This window comes from Erinaceus europaeus, chromosome 14, assembly GCF_950295315.1.
Source record: "Erinaceus europaeus chromosome 14, mEriEur2.1, whole genome shotgun sequence".
NCBI classification, from domain to species: Eukaryota; Metazoa; Chordata; class Mammalia; order Eulipotyphla; family Erinaceidae; genus Erinaceus; species Erinaceus europaeus.
In genome coordinates this window covers 43,499,013-43,522,065 of record NC_080175.1, presented here as the reverse complement: position 1 = coordinate 43,522,065, position 23,053 = coordinate 43,499,013, and the positions used below count along the sequence as shown (strand labels likewise).

The following is a 23,053-nucleotide window of genomic DNA, read 5'->3' as shown; positions in this document are numbered from 1 at the left end:
GGAGAGGGGAGGGGAGGGGAGGGGAGGGGAGGGGAGGGGAGGGGAGGAGAGGAGAGGAGAGGAGAGGAGAGGAGAGGAGAGAGAAAGAGAAAGAAAAGGCTGCTGGTAGTGATGAATTCACAGTGTAGGCACTGAGCCCCAGGTTCAACCTCGGTTGGAAAAAGGAAAGAATAAGAAAGAAGAAAAAGAGAGGAAGGGAGGGAGGGAGGGAGGAAGGAAGGAAGGAAGGAAGGAAGGAAAGAAGGCAGGCATGCAGAAAGGAAGGGGGAGAAGGAATGAGCCCAGCCCTGTCTGCTGGTACTAAACCTTTCTGTGGCCCTATACCATGGCTTCCAATCTGGGCCTTGCTTCTCCAGAACAACCTTCGGTCCACACCTACCAAGTAGCAGCTGTGGCCTGAGGCTATGGGGGAGGCCAGATACCTTCGGTGTGTGAGGAAGCTCCCGTTGGCATGGCCGGAGCCATCGCAGCCTGGCGTGGGGCAAGTGGGCCCCTCGTTCTTGAGTGACTTCCAGGAGAAAGGCGCTCCGTTGAGGGAGCCCTCCTTCTGCCGGCGTGCGGCCAGCGGACAGCCTGATGCGCTGCGGTGAGAGGCGTACTTGCCGCTGATGTGGCCCAGCCCCACGCAGCCTGGCACTGGGCACCTGTGGGCAGATGGGGGTATGGGTGGGCACAGGTTGGGCAGGGAGGGGCAGAGACCTGAGGTCCAGACAGCCAGGCTGCTGGGGCTCCAGGCCACACTGTCACTGACAGGGGGCGGGGGGGGGGGGGACAGCAGGAATTAATGGCAGCAGCTCACTCAGTCACTCTGGGGATCTGCCACCCATGTCTCACCCCCAGCCACCATGACCCCAGCCCGCTGGGGCTGGCTCTCAAGGGCCTCAGGGTGCACAGGTCATCCCAGCAGCATGGAGTTGAGTTGCTGTTTGACCTGAAAAGAGGTCTGTGACCTGCTAAGTAGGTCATACTTTCTGAATTTTTTTAAATGGGGGGGGGGGGGGGCGGGGGAAATGGGTGGTGGCGTACTTGGTTAAGTCCACATAGCACTAAGCACAATGACCTGTGCAAGGATCCAGGTTTGAGCCCCTGGTGCCACACCTGCAGCAAGCAGTAAAGCAGGATCTCTCTCTTTTTCTATCTCCCCCTCCCCTCTCAATTTCTCTCTGTCCTGTCCTATAAGATGGAAAATAATGGCCACCAGGAGTGGTAGATTTGTAGTGCTGGTACTGAGCCCCACTGATAACCCTGTAGGAAAAAAAAAAGTATTGGATCAGAGAGAGTTCACAGGTGGAGTGCATGCCTTGCCACACATGTAACCCAGGTTCAAGCCCTGGCATCACAAGGAGCAGGGAGGTTCTGCTGCTGGCATGTCTCTTCCTTTCTGTTTCATTCCCTTGATCTCTCCCTCATATATATGGCAAAAGGGGCAGAAAATTGCATATATACAAGGCTCCAGCTCTGCCAAAGAAATAAACAGATAAAGTCATCTGATTCCACCAGGCAGCCCTTGCCAAAAATTTGTGCCAGGCGAGGGCCAGTGTCACATTAGGTCACAAGTGCACCCTAAGCCTGCAGGGTCCTCATCTTAGAACCCCAGACTAAGGCCAGTCAGAACATGGTGTCCTGGCACCCTGGCTTTGCAGAACCTGAGGTGTGCATTCTCAAAGTGGGACATGAGGCCACAGAGCTCACGTGGGAAGGACTCCACTTCAACATCCCAGCTGCCCAGGGCTGGCATCTCCCACTGTTCATGATGCTTACCCGGAGGAAGAGAATCTTGTAGCAAGAACCAATGCTCAAGATACAGGTGTAATAACTGGAGGAAGGTTCAGAATAACCATCCCCCTCCATGCTGGCTATAGAAACCATATGAGCACAGAGAGCAAGGGCTTCCAGGTGTCTCCTCACAGCCAAGAGCACCTCCCTCCATGTCAGATTTCTAGCATCTGGCTGGAGCATATCTCCCAGGAACCAATTCCTTATGGCCCATAAGTTCCCATCTCCCACTCCCGCTGATCCTATCTACTCCCCATCAAAAAAAGCCCAACTCACTCGACTTGCCATTGGTCACCCACTTTCTGGGTGCTGAAGACCCTACAGACACATGGTACCCCAAAAGGTGACATGCTGCCCCAGTTTACAGAGAGTGCCTTGGGCTCCCACTGACTGCTAGGAATGTCACCCAGAACCATGACCCCACACTCCTGACACCTGCCCCAGATCCCTTCTCATGATGCCCCTCCCACAGTGCTGAGCCTGCCCTGCCCTCCTACCTCCCACTGGGGGCTACAGGGGCCAAAGAGGGCACTCGGCCACCAGCCAGAGTCCAGGGACCCCTGTGGTAGGCTTGGGAAGCTCCATTTCCCATGCTCCCCAAGCCATGGGGTCCTGAATTTACACAAGTCAGGATCTCTGCTACAAGACCTGAAGGCGGGGCAGCACAGCCTAAGCCACAGCCTCTTCACTTTTTGCAAAGCACTGAGCTTCTGGAGACTGATTTCTGACTCATCCTTGGGGCTGGGCAACAAGGGACTTGACAGTCACACTGCTCTTTCCCTTTACTCCCAGGGCCCAGACTTTTTCATTCTCTCCCTCTCCCTCTCCCTCTCCCTCTCCCTCTCCCTCTCCCTCTCCCTCTCCCTCTCCCTCTCCCTCTCCCTCTCCCTCCCTCTCCCTCTCCCTCTCCCTCCCCCTCCCTCCCCCTCCCCCTCCCCTCCCCCTCCCCCTCCCCCTCCCCTCCCCCTCCCTCCCCCTCCCCCTCCCCCTCTCCCTCCCTCTCCCTCCCTCTCCCTCTCCCTCTCCCTCTCCCTCTCTCTCTCCAAGAAGGCAGAGAGAGTGACAGAGACAACAGCAACAAAATTTCCTTCAATACAGTGTGAACTGAGCTCGAACCAGGGTGCCACACATGGCAAAGCAGTGCGCTGTCAGGGTGAGCTATTTCACTAGCCCAGAGGCTCAGATCTTCAGAACCCGCGTGTAACTCACTCAGGAGAGGCAGGAGGGGCACCACTCTACACTCCCAGGGGGGCTGGTCCTGGGAAGAGGGGGGTCTACAGGAATGACTTGTTACCAATACCCCTGGTCAGAGCATATCTGGCTTGCTAACTGCTAGCTTGCTGGGCCCAGCTGGAGGCCTTCCTGCCACCCCCATAAGGGAACAGCCACCTTATTTTTTTCAATGACCAGGTGTTTGGTTGTGACCAAAGGGATTCGCCATCAAGTGCTGGTAAAACTTTTTTTTTTCAGAGCTCTGCTTAGTTGTGACTCATGGTGGTGCTGGGTGAACCTGGGACATTTGGTGCCTCAGGCATGGAAGTCTTTTTGCATTGCCATTATGCTGTCTCCCCAGCCCTGATGTGACTTCATGTCCAATGCTGCCATCACTGATGGTCCTAAAAGGCACCTGTGATGGCTCTGGCCGCCGTCTGCACAGGCTAGGAGGTAACAGCTGGTTATACACACAGCTAAAGTTCAAGGCTAAGGAGAGCCCTGCCCCACGCTGCCCCCCTCATCCCCATCTCTGCTGTGCTGCCATGAGAGACTTTGGTGTTCTGATGGTGCTGCCTAGCTCCTGAAAGTCACAACCTCCTCTTGGCTGCAGGAACCATGTTTAAGAAGGAAAACAAAAGGAGGAAGAGGAGGGGGCACAAAAGGGAGGAGGAGGAGAAGGAAAGCAGTGTTTGGCAAGGAACTAGAAGGAAGGTAACCATTTCCCCAGATCGCTGATCTTGGGGAAAATGCTGATCTTGGTTTGACAGTTTGCAGAGGCAGCACAATCCACCAGTGACATCAGAGCCCCGTCTGTCTGCTCCCTGACATACTTGCCAGCACCTGGGCATCCAGCAGCAGGTGCTCACACACCCAGGATGGTGTCTTTTGCATTTTTGATTAACATTGCTTTTTATTATTAACATTTTTTAAATTAATGCCATAAGCTAATTCCATGCTAAGACTGTCACTTTTGAGGGGCTGATGCCCCCTTTCCTGTGAGATGAAGAATGCAGACATACTGGATTTCAAGGCTCAGCATCTTAACCACCCTTTCCTCCTTTCCCCTTCACCCAACCTTTTCCTGCCATGCCAAAGTCACACAAGTTATAGTACCTGAGGGGAAGGGTTGGTGGGGGCTTCCTGTGCCTAGGAAGCAGGGGCTTTGCTTCTCTCAGACTCGTCAAATGTCTCAAGTCCCCCACAGAAGCCCAGAGGCCCCCATGCCTGTATACTTTCTGCATACAGTGACACAACTTTTTCCTCTGTAGGCATCCCTGTGTGTGATGTGATATCTCTCTAAAAACAGTGATAGAAATAAATCTAGAAAGAATTCAAAAGTAGCTGCCTGGGAGGTGGTTTAATGGGCAAAGCGTATACCTGGTAGGTATGAGGCCTCGGGTTCCATCCCGGCACTGCATATGCCAGAGAGCTGCTCTGGTCTACCTCTCTTTCTTCACATTCATGGAACAAATCAATATGTCTAAAAGTATAAAAAAAATTACTAAAGGGGAGTCGGGCAGTAGTGCAGCGGGTTAAGTGCAAAGAGCGGTGTAAGGATCCCGGTTCAAGCCCCGGCTCCCCACCTGCAGGGGAGTTGCTTCACAAGTGGTGAAGCAGGTCTGCAGGTGTCTATGTTTCTCTCCCCCTCTCTGTCTTCCCCTCGTCTCTCCATTTCTCTCTGTCCTATCCAACAATGACGACATCAATAACTACAACAATAAAACAACAAGGGCAACAAAAGGGAATAAATAAATAAATATTTTAAAAAATTACTAAAGGGCCAGGACAGTGGCACACCTGGTAGAGAGCACATATTACCATGATCAAGGACCCAAGTTCAAGCCTCTGGCCCCCACCTGCAGGGAGGAAGTTTCATGAGCAGTGAAACAGGGCTGCAGAAGTCTCTCTGTCTCCCTCCTTCTCTGTCTCCCCCTCTCAAATTCCCTCTGTCTCTGTCAAAAACATATTTAAAAATAATAAACAAATCATTTTAAATGGCTGAAGTCAACAGGCAGAGGAAAATGCTCCTTGTGCAGAGTGAGGCCGGGTGCCGACTCACTTCATGAGCTCAGGGTCTTCCTTGTCGTCCTTCGTGGGAGTCACCTTGGTTCCGCTTTTCTTGGCACGAGGGCAGCCTGACAAGCTGGTTTGGAAAGAGGAAAAGATGCCCCATGTTTCCAGGGGGGGCAGCTTCTCACACCCCTCTACCTTGCCCCGCCCCTCGAACCCTGTCACCAGAGACCCAGACAGAACCCCAGGAACCTGTGGGTTAAGATAAGAACTGTGACAGAGACTGTGTAGTGGCACATCCAGTACAGCACATAAATTACTTTGTATGAGGACCTGGGTTCAAGTCCTGGCTCCCCACACACAGAGGAGAAGCTTCAGGAGTAGTCTCTCTCTCTCGCTCTCTCTCTCTCCCTCTCTCTCTCTCTCTCTCTCTCATACACACTCTCTCTCTCTCCTCCTTCTCTCTCCTTCTCCCTCTTTCCCTCTCTCCCTCTTTCTCCCCCTTCCTCTCTTTTTTTTCTTTTTCTTTTTTCTTTCTTTTTTTTTTTTTGCCTCCAGCGTTATCGCTGGGGCTTGGTGCTGGCACTACGAATCCACTGCTCCTGCTATCATTTTTTTCTTTTTTTTTTTTAATAGGACAGAAAGAAATTGAGAGGGGGAGGGAAGATAGAGAGGGAGAGAGGAAGATTAGACACCTGCAGATCTGCTTCACCACTTATGAAGTGACCCCCTGCAGGTGGAGAGCTGGGACTGAACCAGGATCTTTGCACTTTGTATTATGTGCACTTAACCCAATATGCAGCTGCCCAGCCCCCCTTCCTCTCTTTTTCTATCATTATTACTCACTCTTTATTTTAAAAAAATATGGCTGTTACTTCTGGTAGAGCACTGAGCCTTAATGAAATCTCTGGCTAGGAAAAAAACAAAACATGTATAGGGCCAGGCATGGTGTACTCAGCTGAGTGCACATGTTATAATTTGCAAGAACCTAGGTTCAAATCCCCAGTCCCCACATGCAGGGATGAAGTTTCCTGAGCGGTGAAGCAGTGCTGCAGTCCTCTCTCTCTCTCTCTCCCCCTCCCTCCCTCCCTCCCTCCCTCCCTCCCTCTCTCTTCCCTCTCCATTTCTTTATGTCTCTATCCAATACATAAATAAGTCAAATATTTTTATTTTATTTTTTTGTGAGCAGGAGCCCCAGGCCTTTGCTGCAAGGGGTAATATCTGGAACCATCAACAGTTCAAATGAAAGAGGTAGAGTGGACTCTAGCTTCCCATTTTATCTTTTTTTTTTAAGTACATTTTATTTATTTATGTTAGAGAGAGAGAGAGAGAGACCAGAATACTATTCAGCTCTGACTTATGGTGGTCCTGGGGATTGAACCTGGGATCTTGGAGTCTCAGGTATGAAAATCTTTTGCAGAACCACTAGACTGTCTCCCAGCCCCTTTCCGAGCTTTGCAGCATTGGAAGGCTCCAGGCCATGGAAACTCACCTCCGGTGTGATGCATAGTTCCCCGTGATGTGACCTGAGCCATCACAGCCAGGTGTGGGGCACCTGCAGAGGACAGAGGAGCTGGGGCCAAGGCCTGTGGACATGCTTGGTCCCACAGGGATGGCATCTGACCTTGACCCCAAAATGGGCCCAGTCTCTCCCACCCCAGCTCTGAGCTGGTGCACTCCAGCCTGCCTGCTCCACTGTGGGAAGCCTGACATCAAGACCTAGGGGCTTAGAGCTCTGCCACTCAGTCTTCCAAAGGTGTCCAGGAAGGTCAAGAGACAGAATGTGTCCACTGAGGGTATGATAGGCTACTGACTCTGCCTTCTGTGAGGGTCTAGAAGGTTCCAGAACACATATGGGCTTGCTTTCTTTCTTTTTTTCTTTTCTTTTTTTTTTTTGCCTCCAGGGTTATTGCTGGGGCTTGGTGCCTGCACTATGAATCCACTGCTCCTGGAGGCTATTTTTCCCATTTTGTTGCCCTTGTTGTTACCCTTGCTGTCATTATTATTGTTGTTGTCATTGCTGCTATTGTTGTTGGATATGACAGAGAGAAATCGAGAGAGGAGGGGATACAGAAAGAGGGAGAGAAAGACAGACACCTGTAGACCTGCTTCATCGCCTATGAAGCGACCCCCCTGCAGGTGGGGAGCTGGGGGCTCAAACCAGGACCCTTAACCCGGTCCTTGCACTTTGCACCATGTGCTCTTAACCTGCTGCGCTACCGCCTGACTCCCACATATGGGCTTTCAATATGAACACTTGGGAAAGCAATCGAACATTTGAGACATGTTTCTCTTTCCTGAAACTTGGGTAGGTTCTCACAGAGGGCTGATAAACAGAAGTTCCTTGCAGACACATAGATACACACATGCCATCCCAGTACTGACCATCTGGGGGCGCTCTCACTCAACAAGTGCAGACAGAGGTGGAAACACAAATCACAGAAGCCCAGCTCTGTGCATCCCACCCAGTCTTTCTAGAATATTCTCAACTCTCCTCATCCCTGTTTTGGGGGCCACACTTCAGAAGCCTCCCTGGTCTGTCAGCAAGAAACCTAGCAGAGCACCGTCCTGTCTGTTTTGGGGGTAAGTCAGACCAGTGGAATCTGGGCTGGCCCCAGCCCCATCCTGTGTGGTCACCCATCTCTGCTGAGGAGAGGGTGGGGGTGGTGGTGTCTGTGCTTGAATAGCAGCCTCCCACTACCCCCACGAAGGCTGGTGATAGGCTTTCTGGGAACAGCCACACTCCTGCCCACAGTCCCAGAACACCACCTGCTCAGGGTCACACTGTGCATGGAAGTTTCTCCATTCCAGCCCTGTGTCCCCATGTGGCTCGGCCAGCAGAGTCCCAGGCCCCTGTGACAGACAGCAAGTGGACTCCTGGTCTGGTACACCTCCAGCCAGCCAGGGCTCAGGTCCACTCTGCTCCCCACAAGGTTCAGCACAGAGGCACAGGTGAGCTGCCTTGGAGGTTCTGCTCTGCTGACACAGTGGGAGGCAGCCCAGACCCGCATGTGGGGGTCCCTGTCAGCCCCAGTTCTGGGCGCTCAGGGTCCCCCCCTGAAGCATATAGCCCACACTCCTTGCTGAAGCCCAGCTTGGTGACTTTTGCTAAGAGTCACACCCAAGATAAGATTTGCTGCAGTGGGTGCAGAAGCAGGCATCTGGGGGACTGCTTTAGGGCTCTGGGACCCCTTTCTTCCCTGCATAGAAGTAGGACCTCCCCTACTACAACTTGGGGTGTACCAGCTATCACCTTGGACCCCCAATTGGTCTTATTGGGTCACCCCCTCCTCTGTGCAGAGCTCCTATCAGCCTTTAGCAGACTGTGGCTGCACCCCAGGTACCCCCCCACCCCTGCCCACACACATCACAGCCAAAGTGAACTGCATGGTCAGAAACAGCTGTGGCCCCAGCCCTGCACATCAGACATGTGGAGGGGAAGAGCAGGTGCCCTTGGGATTCAGTGAATACACAGAAAGAGCCCCCTAGTGTTGTATGCTTTACGAATTTTAACAACACCCTAGACTGTCACTGTTCATAGCTGTTGCTGGGAAGCCCCCAAACACACACACACAAAACAGCCCTGTGGGTGGCCCCGTGGGGGATGAGCCACCTTTACCCACTGTGGCCACAGGAATGGTCAGTCCCCCCACTGGACTGAAGGAGAGTGGGGACACCAGGGACACAGTGGAGCCTGGCCTGTGCCCAACCCAGGCTGACACTGTGGTCTGAGGGAGGGGTGAAGTGGGGTACCCTGACGGACAGACGGAGGAGGAGGGAGGGGGAAGGGTCCTCAGCCCAGGCTGGTGACACCTTCATAGAAGGGAGACATTCTGTTGCTATGTCCCATCGCTCTGTGGGCTCTGAGTCTAGCTGACCCTCCCAGGCAGGTGTGGTGGGGGGCTTGACCTTCAGGTTCAAGGGCCAGAGAGCCACATGCCACCCGCAGAAAGTCACCACATCATCCAAGGAAAGAAAGCAGAAGTAGAAAAGACAGTGGGAGGGAGGACTATGAGGACAACATGAAGGGGAGGTAAGGTAAGGGGAGGGGAGAGGAGGAAAGGAGCTGTAGGGGAAGGGTTGGAGCCTGCAGGGCTGGGTGTTCCTGCTGGATTTGGGGGGCTTGGCACAGAGTGCAAGAGTGCCCACAGGCTGCCGTGGTGAGCTGAGCCTCAGAAAACACTTAGTTCCAGCTGTCAAAATCTGGAAGGGGCATTTGGTGGCAGAAGGCAGCAGGGAGCCACTGTTAAGGAACAGCATGGACATGCCTGTGCCCTCAGCAACCCCAGAGCAGCAGAGGCCAGGCTGGCAGGGTGGGGACACCCAGAGGACCACAGGACCTCCTGCCCTGCTTCTAGATCAGCCTTGGAAGCCTTGGCATCATCAGCAGCAGCTCATTCAAGAGGCTCCAGCCCCCCAGCCCCTGTCCGGCCCTGGAAGCCCAGGAATCACGGCCTGGACACTGAGCCCCCCATGAGGGGACCCCAGGGAGGGAGAGGAAGGGCCTTCCTTCCTTGGCTTCACAGCTCATCCTGGGAACCCAGGGCCGGTACCACATGGCTGGGGATCACACCAGCTGTCACATCACAGGCATGAAAGTCAAAGGCCGTGACAGCCTCCAACTCCAGCCCTGAGGAGACAGGGACATCTGGGAGACCTCTGGGTGCTGGCAACAAGCAGAGGTGCCAAGCAGGCTAGCTGGTGCCCAGGGAGTTAGGGACAGGGTAGAGCGGAAGCTGCAAGGGGACAGATCAGCAGAGAGGGGACAGGTGAAGAGGGAAAGCTGGGCTGGGCAGACACCAAGGGCCTGAGACAGAGGCAGCCAGAGATGGAGGCAAGGAGGCGGGAGAAAGGAAGGGCAAGTGACCTCATCAGCCTTCGGGTCCTTTAACAAAGCCTGCAGCCTATGGAGCTGTCAGAGCATGCAGGGAACCTCAAAGGTAGAGAGGAAAGCTCCGGGCCCTGCGAGGGACAGACAGGGGGCAGCCCCCAGCCTGCAGGGACCTGGGACTGCAGCTCAGAGCAGAGGGCACAGACAGCAGCGGGGACAGCCCTAGCCAAGCAAAATCGGCCCCCTCCAGGGCCCTCCACTCCACTGTGTCCACTGGGTGGGCTGGCCCAGGCAGGGGGCCCTGGAAAAGGCCGATTGGGGCTGAGCCTCTGGGAAGGAGAAAGAGCAGAGCGGGAAGCCGCCCCGAAGCTGGGCAGCTGGGAGGGCAGACATACTTGAGGTCAGCAGAATGGGCAGCCATGAGGTTTCTGAGGCTCTTGTCAGCAAGAGGGCAACCAGAGAGGCTGAAAGAGAAGAGAGTGGATATGGGGTGAGCCAAAGAGGGGGAGCAGAGGAGGACAGCCGGAAGCCCCACCGCACAGCACCCAGGCCCAGCGGGCCCCGGGCAGGAGACAAACCTGCGGTGGGAGGCATAGTTCCCAGTGATGTGGCCACTGCCGTCACAGCCGGGCGTGGGGCAGCTGGACAAAGGAAAGAGAGGGTCAGAGCCAGAAGCCCCTGCCGCCTGCCTGTCCACTCCCGCCCCAGCACCCTGCTGCCATCTGCCCCATGGGAGGCATTTTCAAAGAGAATCTCTATGATCAGGGGTCCCCTGTCCCCCTCGTCCTGCTCTGGGGGTGGCCCAGGCACATGCACCCCCTCCTCTGTGCTGTGGTGGAGCCCCACTCAGTGTAGAGAGGACAGGCACACTGTGGCCACAGGAATGGTTAGTCCCCCACGGGACTGAAGGAGAGCAGGGACACCAGGGACACAGTGGAGCCTGGCCTGTGCCCAGCCCAGGCTGACACTGTGGCCCAAAGAAGGGGTGAAGTGGGGTATCCTGATGGACAGATGGCTCCACAGGCCAGAGAGATCGTTCACTGGCTAGGATACCTGCCTTGCCTTGTGTGCAGACTCAAGCCCCAGCACCATATGGAAGTGCTAAAACCCCAGTGGAAGCTCTGGTGCTAGATATCTCTCCTTTTTCTCTCTGTCTAGCTCTGTTTCTATCTCTTGAAGAAAAAAAATTAGCAGGGCTAAGAAGAAAGCATAATGATTCTACAAAGACTTTCATGCCTGAGGCAGCAAGGTCCTAGGCTCAATCCCCAGCACCACCATAAACCAGAGCTGAGCAGTGCTCTGGGAAAACAGAAAACACAAACAAACAAAAAACTAATACAAAAAGTTAAAAACAAAAAGGTAAGGAATTTGTATTAAAAACAAAGTTAGGGCTGGTGGTGACATACCTCGTCAAACACACATGTCACCATGCAGTAGGACTCAGCTTTAAATTCCTGGTCCCCACCTGCAGAGGGGATGCTTCATAAGTGGTGAAGCAGGGCCACATGTGTCTCTCCCTCTCTCTCTTTCTCTCCTATCTATCTATCTATCTATCTATCTATCTATCTATCTATTTCCCCTTCCCTCTCAATTTCTCTCTGTTTCTATCCAAAACAAATTAAAAAAAAAAAAAAAGTGAGCAGGAGTAGTAAAGTCACACATGCATGAAGCCCTAGCGTGCAGAGAGCAGAAAGAGGGCTCTAGGGAAGGCCGCTCACCTCTGCCTGAGGGTCAGGTGGTCAGGCCAGGGGGACAGTCCAGCCTAGGCTAGGACAAGGAGGCCGTGGTGTCCGGCTTGGAGCTGGGTTTTCCCACAGCAGCTTGGGGAGGATTCCTGGGGCCCCAGCAAGGACTTACGTGAGCAGCTCCTTCTTTATGTCCTTGGAGAGGAACTTCAGCTTAAAGTTGGTCAGGGTGACTTCCCCCGGGTACTTCCGCTCCTCAAAATTCTCTTCCGACACTTCCTGGTCATCTGCTTCAGAAGAAGCAAAAGAATGGGCTGCTGGCTCTGACTGCAAAAAACCAGCGGGGAGAGGCTTTTAAGCAGCTGGTGGAGGGTGGGGGTTGTGGGGGCAGGCGCCTGACCCCAAAGCTGAAGGCCAGGGACCCCACAGGTCTGTGCTGTGGCCTTCCAGGGGGCTCTCTTGTTTCGCAGGAGACAGTGCCCCTCAGGGGCTGGCACACACCCCACCTCTGCCAGGGTGTCAGAACTGTCCCCAGGAACATGGGGGCCAGGATGCCCTCCATCAACCAGCTCCCAAATAGCAGGTGCCACCCTGAAGCTAGGTGCCCTAAGTAGTGCCACACTGAGAGCACTCGAGCAACATACCAGCTGCGACACACACAGCTTCCCTGGACCATCCCGCTCTGCGCCCCCACTATGTAAACCAAGGCTGGGTCACTCCCCTCACAAGGGTGCTGTAGACAGAGGGTGACAAGGACAGTCTCAGCCATTGAGGCAGGGCCACAACAGTCAGGACGGCCAAGCAAGCTTGAACCAGAGCAGCTCACTATTGGAGACAGGACAGGACAGAGGGGCCTTTCTTTTTTTTGGGGGGGTGGGGTGGGGGGAGGTCCTGCACACAGAGAGTGGTGTGAAGCTGCATCTCACACTGCACATTGGAAGGCAAAGGAAAACCAATGGAGCTTTGATTTGAAAATATAAGTGGAAGCGGGGGGGCTGGGCAGTGACACACCCAGTTAAGTGCACTTAGTGTGACATACAAGGACCTGGGTTTGAGCCTCTGCTCCCCACCTGCAGCAGAGACACCTTACAAGTGGGGAAGCAGGTCCTCTGCAGGTGTCTATCTTTTTCTCACTCCCTCTATCTCCCCTCCTCTCAATTCTCTCTGTCCTATTGAATGAAAAGGGGAAAAAAAAAAAAAGCACCAGAAGTGGTAGATTCCCAGAGCTGGTACTGAGCCACAGTGACTGAAAGCAAAATAATAATAGTAGCAATAGCAGTAGCAGTAGTAGTAGGTAGCAGTAATAGTAGCAGCTGCTGCAAAAGAAGCATGCCAAGAAAACATGAAGCAAGTCCCAGTGTCATTCCTTCAGCCTCTTAGGGACCAGAACAGCCCCCACCCCGGATTTCTGGGGAAGAGGAGGCTAGACTTGAGAGATCTGGGAGTCACAGTGTTTCTCTGTCCCAGAAAGAATGAGAACAGAGGAGCCAGGAGGAAGTAGACAGTCACCATGGTTTGAGCCCCAGCACCAAGGGAAGCTCTAAGAAAGGTAGAGTGGTGTTTTAGTCTCTCTCTCTCTCTCTCTCTCTCTCTCTCTCTCTCTCTCCCCACTTGACTTAAAAAGGAAAAACATTGGGGGTTGGGTGGTGGTGCAGTGGGTTAAGCGCACATGGCGCAAAGCGCAAGGACCGGTGTGAGGATCCTGGTTTGAGCCCCCGGCTCCCCACCTGCAGGGGAGTCATTTCACAGGCAGTGAAGTAGGTCTGCAGGTGTCTATCTTTCTCTCCCCCTCTCTGTCTTCTCCTCCTCTCTCCATTTCTCTCTGTCCTATCCAACAACGAACAACATCAACAATGGTAATAATAATAAACACAACGAGGCTACAACAACAAGGGCAACCAAAGGGGAAAAAAATGGCCTCCAGGAGCGATGGATTCATGGTGCAGGCACCAAGCCCAGAAATAACCCTGGAGGGAAAAAAAAAAGGGAAAACATTAAAAGTCTGCCGGGAGTACTTTAACTGTATATACAGAAGGCCCCAGCAGCCAATAGAAAAAGGAGGGGAATAATAACAGGGCTGACAGACAGTTCCCCCAGAAGAGCACACACTTTATTGATCTGGGGATTCAAGCCCCAGCACCAACTGGGAGCATCATGGATGACACCATGAATAGTGGAGTGATGCTGTAGTGTCTCTGTTTGCTCTCTCTTTCCCTTTCCCTCACTAAAACTTTAAAAGGAATGGAAAAGTCTGATGGGCATAAGCACAAGGACCTAATTCCACTGGAGAAGAAAGAAAGAAAGAAAGAAAGAAAGGAAGGAAGGAAGGAAAGTGCCAGATAGTGGCACACCTTGTTGAGCTCACAAGTTATAGTGTTCAAAGACCCAGGTTCAAACCCCCAGTCTCTACCTACAGGAAGAAAGCTTCACAACTGGTGAATCAGTGCTGCAGGTATCTCTTTCTCTATCTATCTGTCTATCTATCTATCTCTCCCTTCCCTCTCAACATCTTTCCATCTCTATTGAATAAATAAAGATTTAAAAATTTATATAAAAAGACCCTATCTGCAGTGGGGACACTTCACAAGTGTCTCTCTTCCTCTCTATTTCCTCATCCCCTCTCAATTTTTCTCTGTCCTCTTGAGTAAAACAGAAAAAAAGAAATAGAGGGGGAATGGTAGATTTCTAAAGAGAGAGAGAAATAAAGAAATATAGATAGAGGGTTGGGGTAGATAGCATTGTGATTATGTCAAAGACTCTCATGCCTGAGGCTCTAAACTCCCAGGTTCAATCCCCCTGCACCACCATAAGCCAGAGCTGAGCAGTGCTCTGGTAAAAAAAAAAAAGAAATATAGATAGATAGACAGACAGACAGAAGTGAAAGGAGAGAGGGAGGAAGGGAGGGAGAGAAGGAGGGATGGAGGGAAGGAGGGAGGGAGGGAGGGAGAGAGGGAGGGAGGAAAATCAGGCAACTATAGACATACTGTTTGGAGGCCCTGCCTGGCTTCAGCCTTCCTCTAACAGTCAGGGAGGAAACAGAAAAATTAGTGACTCAGGCCAGCTCCCCTCCACTTGGGGCTCAGTATGAGAGGTACACCTCTTCTGGAGCCTAGCACCCCTCACCCCCACTGAGTCAGGTGCCCTCAACCAGGGGAACAGCCCGCTCCTCTAGCAAGGTGGGGGAGTGCAAGGTGGGTGTAGGAAGCCAGGTCCCCAGAAGCACCAACCATGGGTGGCAGGTCTCCAGCCCCCTCCTCCCTCACAGGTCTGGCCTCCTGGTGCTGGGACTTGGCAGGAGGAAGGAGAGCAAGAGAGGAGGAGGAGGTGACCAGCAAGCCCCGCATGCACCCATATAGCCGGGCTCTGCTTCTAAAAGCACCCCTCTTTGAGGGAAAGCCCCACCTCAACCCCATCTCAAGTACGGAGGATGATAGCCAGTGGACCAGTCCACTTTTCCCATGCCTTGACACTGCTCAAAGAACCCTGGCCTGGTGCTTTTTGCCAGTGGGCACTATTCCCCAAGGGGAGGAGGCTCCCAAACCCCCAAGGGGACAGGCATGCTGGGGACACCTGGGGATAGTAAGGCGGGACTGATGCTGAAATTCAGGACATCTCTGTACAACAAGCAGATGAAAGCTGTGGGGGTGGGGGGGGAGGTCACAGAACCAAGGAATCTGGAGTTGTACCCAAGTTGTCCTATGAAGAATATTTAATTTATTTAATTAATTAATTTGTATAGATTGAGAGACAGAGACAGAAAGGCGAGACACCTGCAGCACTGCTACATCACTCATGAAGTTTCCCCCTTATAGGTGGGGATCTTGGGCTGAACCTAGTTCTTTCCCCCATGGTAACATGTGGGTTCTACTGGGCACATGACCAGCTCTCTACTTATTTGTTTTTAAATATTTATTTATTTCCCAATTGCAAAGAATACTAAAGCAGAAACAAACCAATGGGACTACATCAAATTGAAAAGCTTCTGCACAGCCAAAGAAACTATCACACAAACAAAGAGACCCCTCACAGAATGGGAGAAGATCTTCACATGCCAGACATCAGACAAGAAACTAATAACCAAAATATACAAAGAGCTCAGCAAACTTAGCACCAAAAAAGCAAATGACCCCATCCAAAAATGGGCAGAGGATATGAACAAAACATTCACTTCAGAGGAGATTCAAAAGGCTAACAAATATATGAAAAAGTGCTCCAGGTTGCTGATTGTCAGAGAAATGCAAATAAAGACAACATTGAGATACCACCTCACTCCTGTGAGAATGGCATACATCAAAAAGGACAGCAGTAACAAATGCTAGAGAGGCTGTGGGGACAGAGGAACCCTTCTGCACTGCTGGTGGAAATATGAATTGGTCCAGCCTCTCTGGAGAGCAGTCTGGAGAACTCTCACAAGGTTCTAGCCTTCCAGATGATCTGGTAATTCCTCTCCTGGGGATATACCCCAAAGATTCTCATAATGCCCAGTCAAAAAGATATGTGTTCACCTATGTTCATTGCAGCACAATTCATAATAGCTAAAACCTGGAAGCAACCCAGGTGCCCAACAACAGATGAGTGGCTGAGAAAGCTGTGGTATATATACACAATGGAATACTATGCAGCTATTAAGAACAATGAACCCACCTTCTCTGACCCATCTTGGATGGAGCTAGAAGGAATTATGTTAAATGAGCTAAGTCAGAAAGATAAAGATGAGTATGGGATGATCCCACTCATCAACAGAAGTTGAGAAAGAAGATCAGAAAGGGAAACTAAAAGCAGGATCTGACTAAATTGAGAGTAGGGCACCAAAGTAAAAACCCTGTGGTGAGGGGGGAGGATGGACATTTGGCTTTCCGAGGTGGCAGGGGGGCAGGGGTGGGTGGATGGGATGGGCCACAGTCTCTTGGTGGTGGGAATGGTGTTTATGTACACTCCTATTAAATTGCAGTCATACAAATCACTATTTAATTAATACAAGAGGGGAAAAATTGATTGTATGTCTCGAACTTTTTAAAACACAGACTGAGTCTTTTTAATACATAGGTTGAGTCTTTGATATGTTGACTCTCTCAAAAGCCTAGGCCACGTAGAACAGAAGCAACCAGTGGCACAGCTATATACAAGATGCTGGGTATTATACAGCAAACCCTAACAAAGGGACCTTTCAAAGTTAACCCAATTACCAAATAATGTGATGATAACAATAACTATCCATTGTCTTCTTGAACCCTAAGACATCAAGAACCTCACATTTCCACTATATTATATATATAGAGCCTATATTTCCCCCAGTCCTGGAACATTAGGGTGGGGCGCACTTTCTTGCATGCTCCTCTCAATACATATCAAATAATATTGCATCTGCCAATCACAACCTAATCAACACAACGAGTGCCACCCCAGCATGTTTCACTTCAGACTGTGTCCAGAGATTTCAGGTGTGGAATGACAACCCTTCAGCTTCATCACTCGACTGAGACCTTTTCTTTCATAGTATTCTCTAATTCCATTCCAGGTGGTTCACTTCCTAACAAAGTCCCCAAATCTAGATATAGACCAGGTCCCCTGAGATAGAGCATATGTTCACATGTGTCTATAAACTAGGGCAAAATATATACCTGAAAGCAGAAGTACACAAGAGTCTGCAGTGAGTACCCCCCCTCCCAACACTTCATCTGCACTATTCCAGCCTTCAGGTTCATAATGGTTCAACAATTTGTTTGGCTTTGTATGTTAACTCTCTTTTCAGCCACCAGGTTCCAGATGCCAGCATGATGCTGACCAGACTTCCCTGGACAGACAACCCCACCAATGTGTCCTGGAGCTCTGCTTCTCCAGAGCCCCAACCTACTAGGGAAAGAGAGAGGCAGATTGGGAGTTTGGATAAACCAGTCAACGCCCATGTTCAGCGGGGAAGCAATTACAGAAGCCAGACCTTCCACCCTCTGCAACCCACAATGACCTTTGGTCCATACTCCCAGAGGGATAGAGAAATAGGAAAGCTATCAGGGGAGGGGGTGGGATATAGAGATCTGGTGGTGGGAATTGTGTGGAGTTGTACCCCTCCTATCCTACAGTTTTGCTAATGTCTCCCTTTTTAAATAAATAAATAATAAAAATTTTTAAAGATTTATTTATTTACATCCTCATGTTAGCTCTCAAGCTCAAGCAAAGATTACTAATACATAGGCTCCTATAAATATTCCTAAAATAGACTTCCTTCTACCCTAAGGTCCCTACTTTCATCTGCTCTATTTCTACTTTATGGTTCCTGTTTATTAAACATTTTGTCCTATTTTCCATCTTTCAGCCACCACATTCCATATGATACTATGATTCCATCCTCACTTCCCTGGGCAGATGACCTCATCAATGCTTCCCAGAACCTCAGCTCTCCAGAGCCCTACCTCACTAGGGAAAGATAGAAACAAGATGGAGGTGTGGATGAACCTTCCAATGCCCATGTCCAGTGGATAAGTAATTACAGAAGACCCCACCTTCTATATTCAAAAATAATTTTGGTTCATAATCCCAGAGGTATAAATGATAGGAAAAGTAATCCAGAGAGCTCTGTACCCCTATTCCATCAGGACCTGGAGTGTTTGTCACCAAGAATCTTGCTTTTATAGCATCAATGAAAGGGAATCAAATCTGGAGAACACCAAAGGAAGCCAGGAAGTATTTCTCTTATGTGAGAGAGAAGAGGGGGGGAAAAAAAGACATTTGGAAGTAGTAATAGGTGTATGAGGTGAAGTAGAAAGGAAGTGAAGGCAGGACTGTTGAAAAAATGGGGAAAATTATATATAGATAGTTAAAGAATCAGCCCATATCAGTGACATTGGGAGAACTACTGCAATTTCCGATAGAGTGGACGGGACACAGAACTCTGTATGGAATTTACCCCTACTATCTTACAATTTTGTAAATCAATATCAAATCACTAATAAAAAATAAAAATTATGGGAGTCGGGCGGTAGCGCAGCAGGTTAAGCGTACGTGGCGCAAAGCCGAAGGACCTCCCTAGGGAGAGAGGCATGCACTCTGGCCAACCCTACCAACCCGCCCAGTTGCCACCTCAACCCTGCCAACCTAGGCCCCCTGCATAGTACCCATCTCGGCCCTCCTGCAGCCACCTCGGCCCCGCCCACTTCCACCCCACCCACTACCTCCCGGCCACGCCCAGCGTCCAACCCAGTCACGCCCACCTAGGCCCCGCCCAGCACCCACCTCTGCCTCCTGCAGCCACCTCGGCCCTGTCTAGCGCCCACGTGGCCTCGGCTTCGCCTCGCTCACCATCCACCCGATCATATCCCACCTCTGGCCAGCCCACCGAGCCATGCCCACCACCCGACCAAGCCCAACATCCACCTAGACCACGCCCACCACCTAGGCCACGCCCACCACCCACCTCGGCCACGCCCACGTAGGGCCAGGGTCCGCTCAGCACCCACCTTTGCCCACCCACCGCTGCACCCACCTCCTCGGGCTCCTCCTCCCGCTGGCGGCTGGACTTGGTGTAGTCCAGCGGCCGGTCCCACTCGTCCTGGCGAGAGGCCTGGCTGGACTGGGGCGAGGTCATGGAGCTGCTGGGGGCGCTAGTGCTGCCGGGCCGCTGAGGGGCGTCGGGGGACTTCACGCTGGGGCTGCTGCCACTGCTGCCGCCGCCCGGGAAGGCAGCGTCCCGCCGCCTGTGCTTGTGCATGCTCAGGTCCAGGGTCCCGTTCTCGTCCACCTCAATGTCCACTGACTGCAGGGAAAGGGGGCCCAGGTGAGAACCCGCCCTGACTCCCCCCCCCCCATCCAGGGCCTGAGGCAGACGTGCCCTCAGAGGGAAGTAGAGAGAAGAGGTACAGGGAGGGGGGCCAAGGAGATAGCACAGCAATTTACACAACAGACTCCCATGCCTGAGGCTCTGAGGCCCCAGGTTCAACTCCCAGCACCAACATAAACCAGGACTCTGGTGAAAAAAGGAAAGGATTGAGTGAAAGAAAGAGGGGGCCAGGTGGTGGTCACGGGGTTGAGTATACATGTTACCATGTACAAGGACCCAGGTTCAAGCCCTCACTCCGCACCTGCAGGGGGGAAGCTTCACGATTGATGAAGCAGGTATCTCTGTCTCTCTCCCTTTCTATCTCCCCCTCCCCTCTCAATTTCTCTGTCCTGTCAATTAAAATAAATAAATAATGGAGGTATAGGGGGAGGAGGGAGCAAGAGAAGGTAGGGAGGTAGGGTGTAAGGGAAAGAGAAAGAAAGTGAGGAAAAGGTCCTCACAGCACTGAAAGAAACTTAGGTGCTATGGTGTATTTCTCTCTGTCTCTTCTATTTTGTTTATTTATTTTTTTATTGCCACCAGGATTATTGCTGAGGCTTGATGACTGCATGACAAAGTCACCTCTCCTGGAAGCCACCCCCCCATTTTTTTATAGAGCCACAAATTGAGAGGGGAGGAGGCAGGAAGAAAGAAACTTGCAGACCTGTTTTGCCACTCATGAAGCTTCCCCCGAAGATGGGGACCAGGGGCTTGAACTGTCTCTGGCTATCTGAAAAAGTCAGCCTGAAGGGCTGGGGAGACAGCATAATGGTTATGTAAATGACTTTCAAACCTGAGTTTCTGAGGTCCCAGGTTTAATCCCCATCACCACCATAAGCCAGAGATGAACAGTGTTCTTCGGTTAAAATAAATAAATAAAATGGGAGTCAGCCAGTAGCGCAGCAAGTTAAGCGCATGTGGCACAAAGCGCAAGGACCGGTGTAAGGATCCTGGTTCCAGCCCCCAGCTCCCCACCTGCAGGAGAGTCGCAGGTCTTTCTCTCCCCCCTGTCCTCCCCTCCTCTCTCCATTTCTCTCTGTCCTATCCAACAATGATGACATCAATAACAACAACAATAATAACTACATAAAAACAACAAAAGGGAATAAATAAATAAATAAATAAATAAGTAAAATAATAAGCTAAGAAGTCAGCCTGGAGTAGTGAAGTCCCAGCAATGACCAAAAAGAAGAAAAAAGGAGAAAGAGGAGAAAAATGGAGTGGGGAGGAAGGAAAGGTCCTGACTTCCTGCTTCCAGAACTCTGCTCTCTCCCTCAGCCCCCGACACCACAGAGCAGATCCTGGAGGTCAAGATGAAGTGGGCCCCTCAATGTCATGGACCATGCTGGACAGGTGTCTGTGTCCCTGCTGGCCTCCACCTCCTCAGGCACTGTACCCCAAGACCCCCAAGCTGCATCCTCGTGAGTTGGTGACACAGGGTGGAAGCTAGGTACCCAAGCCTACTGTGTGCAAGCAGCACTCAGCCTGTGTGGAGTCAGTACCCACCCCTCCTGGAAGGGGACGCCCACCTTGCCAGGCAGGTCCTGGGGCTTGGTGCTGAGGTTCTCAGGCATCTCCCAGCAGCGGGTGGAAAGGTTGAGGATGGCAGTGGCGGCCATGTGGGCGGCCTCGGCGTCGTGCGCGTAGTCGAAGCCTGCAGAAGAGCAGGGGGTGGGGAGTCGGGCTGTAGCGCAGCGGGTTAAGCGCAGGTGGCGCTAAGCACAAGGGCCCGCATAAGGATCCTGGTTCAAGCCCTGGCTCCCCACCTGCAGGGGTATCGCTTCACAAGCGGTGAAACAGGTCTGCAGGTGTCTATCTTTCTCTCCCTCTCTCTGTCTTCCCCCTCCCCTCTCCATTTCTCTCTGTCCTATCCAACAACAATGACTACAATAATAACTACAACAATAAAACAACAAGGGCAACAAAAGGGAATAAATAAATAAAAATAAATAAAATAAATAAATAAAAATAATATAAAAAATTAAAAAAAAAAAAAAGAAGAAGAAGAGCAGGGGGTGTAGGGGCTGTGCCCTGGGGGAGAGGCCTTGGGGAAAGGCTTGGCTGCAAAGGGAACAACACTGTGCTGCACCACAGGAGCAGCTGGCAGGCGGGGGAGGGGGGCTCCTGGGGGGCTGGGAGCATAGGGGCAGCTACAAGACAGGCTCACAGCTGGAGGTCGCCTCTCCTCCCATACCGGCTGCTCTCCTGCTGGGTGTGGAGGGGATAGTTCCAAGTCAGACCTGAGCAAAATCTGCACAGAAAACAACACCCTCCAAAGACATCCATCGGCCCTGCTAGTCCTTCCTTCCTTCCTTCCTACCCCTCCATCCTTCTCTCTCTCTCTGCCCCCAGGGTTATCACTGAGGTTCAGTACCTGCATTGTAAATCCACTGCTCCTGGTGGCACCCCCTTTTTTCCCTTTTCTTTATTTGGTAGGGCTGAGAGAAATCAAGAGTAGAGAGGGAGACAGGAGAGAGACACCTGCAGCCCTGCTTCATCATTTGTGAAGTGTCCCCCACACACACACACAGGTGGGGAGCAGGGGCTTGAACCTGGGTCCTTGTACATGGTAATGTGTGTGCTCAACTACATAAACTACCGCCCAGCCCTCTGGCCTTGCTATTTCAAAGAAAGCGGTCTCTCTCTAAAAGCATCTCTCTAGATGCTTCCTGAGATGCTGAAGGTGGGAGTGTCTTTAACTAAGATGGGTGTTTAGGTCATTCAGATAGAGACATTTTATACCCAAAAAGGGCTTGGCTACCCCACTCAGGAAAGCTATAAACAGACTGCGTATATGGATCAACCTACCAAGGCCCATGTCCAGCGGAGAAACAACTACAGAAGCCAGAACTCTCACCTTCTGCACCCCAAAAAGAATTTTGGCCTAAATTCCCAAAGTGGGAGAAATATTAGGGAAGATGACTAGAGGTCTCTGAAACCCAATTCCATCAGGACCCAGAGAGAAAAAAGGAAAAAAAGAAAGACATTTGAAAGTAGTAATAAGTGTAGGTGTGACTTAGGAAGGAAGAGAAGATAGAACCATAGGGGGGGGGGGGAATGGACAAAAAAATAGATCATTATAGAAATAATAGGGAGCCGAGTGGTAGCATACCCAATTAAGCACACATTGTACTATATATGTAAGGACCCACCTCGGCTTCAGTCATCTTGATTATTAATAGAGTTCCTTAACATTTTGGAGGCTTTTTCCAGTGAGATTGACAGGCCACAACCCCAACGTGGCTTTTGAGGGTTTTGAGCCCCTGCTCCCCACCTGCAGTGGGGACACTTCACAAGCAGTGAAGCAGGTCTACAGGTGTTTATCTTTCTCTCCCCCTCTCTGTCTTCCCTTCCTCTCTCCATTTCTCTCTGTCCTATCCAACAACGACGACAACAATAATAACTACAACAATAAAACAATAAATGGGGGCTCAGGAGGTAGCATAATGGTTATGTAAAGAACCTCTTGTACCTGATGTTCTGAAGTTCTAGGTTCAGTCCCCTATACCACCATAAGCTAGAACTAAGCAGTACTCTGGTTAAAAAAAAAAAAAAGTTGATGGTGGGTGCCAGGAGACAGCTCACCCAAAAGAGCACACACTTCATTAAATGCAAGGATCTGGAGTTGAGTTCCCAGCTGTCACACCGGAGCTCTGTGCAAAAGAGGAACTTTACGAGTGGTGGAGCAGTGCTGTGATATCTCTCTTTCTCTCTTTCTGTCTC

At 51.4% G+C, this 23,053-nt stretch overlaps 1 protein-coding gene across 4 annotated transcripts in view; it reads right to left on the bottom strand.

The window, feature by feature from the left end:
• Positions 1 to 23,053, bottom strand: part of MYT1 (myelin transcription factor 1) — a 77,088-nt gene that overhangs the window by 8,349 nt on the left and 45,686 nt on the right. Inside the window, exons 12-19 of one of the 4 annotated variants that reach the window (XM_060171675.1) lie at positions 20,860 to 20,984; positions 18,998 to 19,267; positions 11,690 to 11,844; positions 10,411 to 10,473; positions 10,228 to 10,296; positions 6,494 to 6,556; positions 5,051 to 5,134; positions 423 to 644 (exon numbers count right to left, since the gene is read on the bottom strand). In XM_060171675.1, coding sequence (XP_060027658.1) covers positions 423 to 644; positions 5,051 to 5,134; positions 6,494 to 6,556; positions 10,228 to 10,296; positions 10,411 to 10,473; positions 11,690 to 11,844; positions 18,998 to 19,267; positions 20,860 to 20,984 — 1,051 coding nt within the window. The remainder of the gene's footprint in view (positions 1 to 422; positions 645 to 5,050; positions 5,135 to 6,493; positions 6,557 to 10,227; positions 10,297 to 10,410; positions 10,474 to 11,689; positions 11,845 to 18,997; positions 19,268 to 20,859; positions 20,985 to 23,053) is intronic. The other 3 variants (XM_060171677.1, XM_060171676.1, XM_060171678.1) reach the window with 3 other exon arrangements.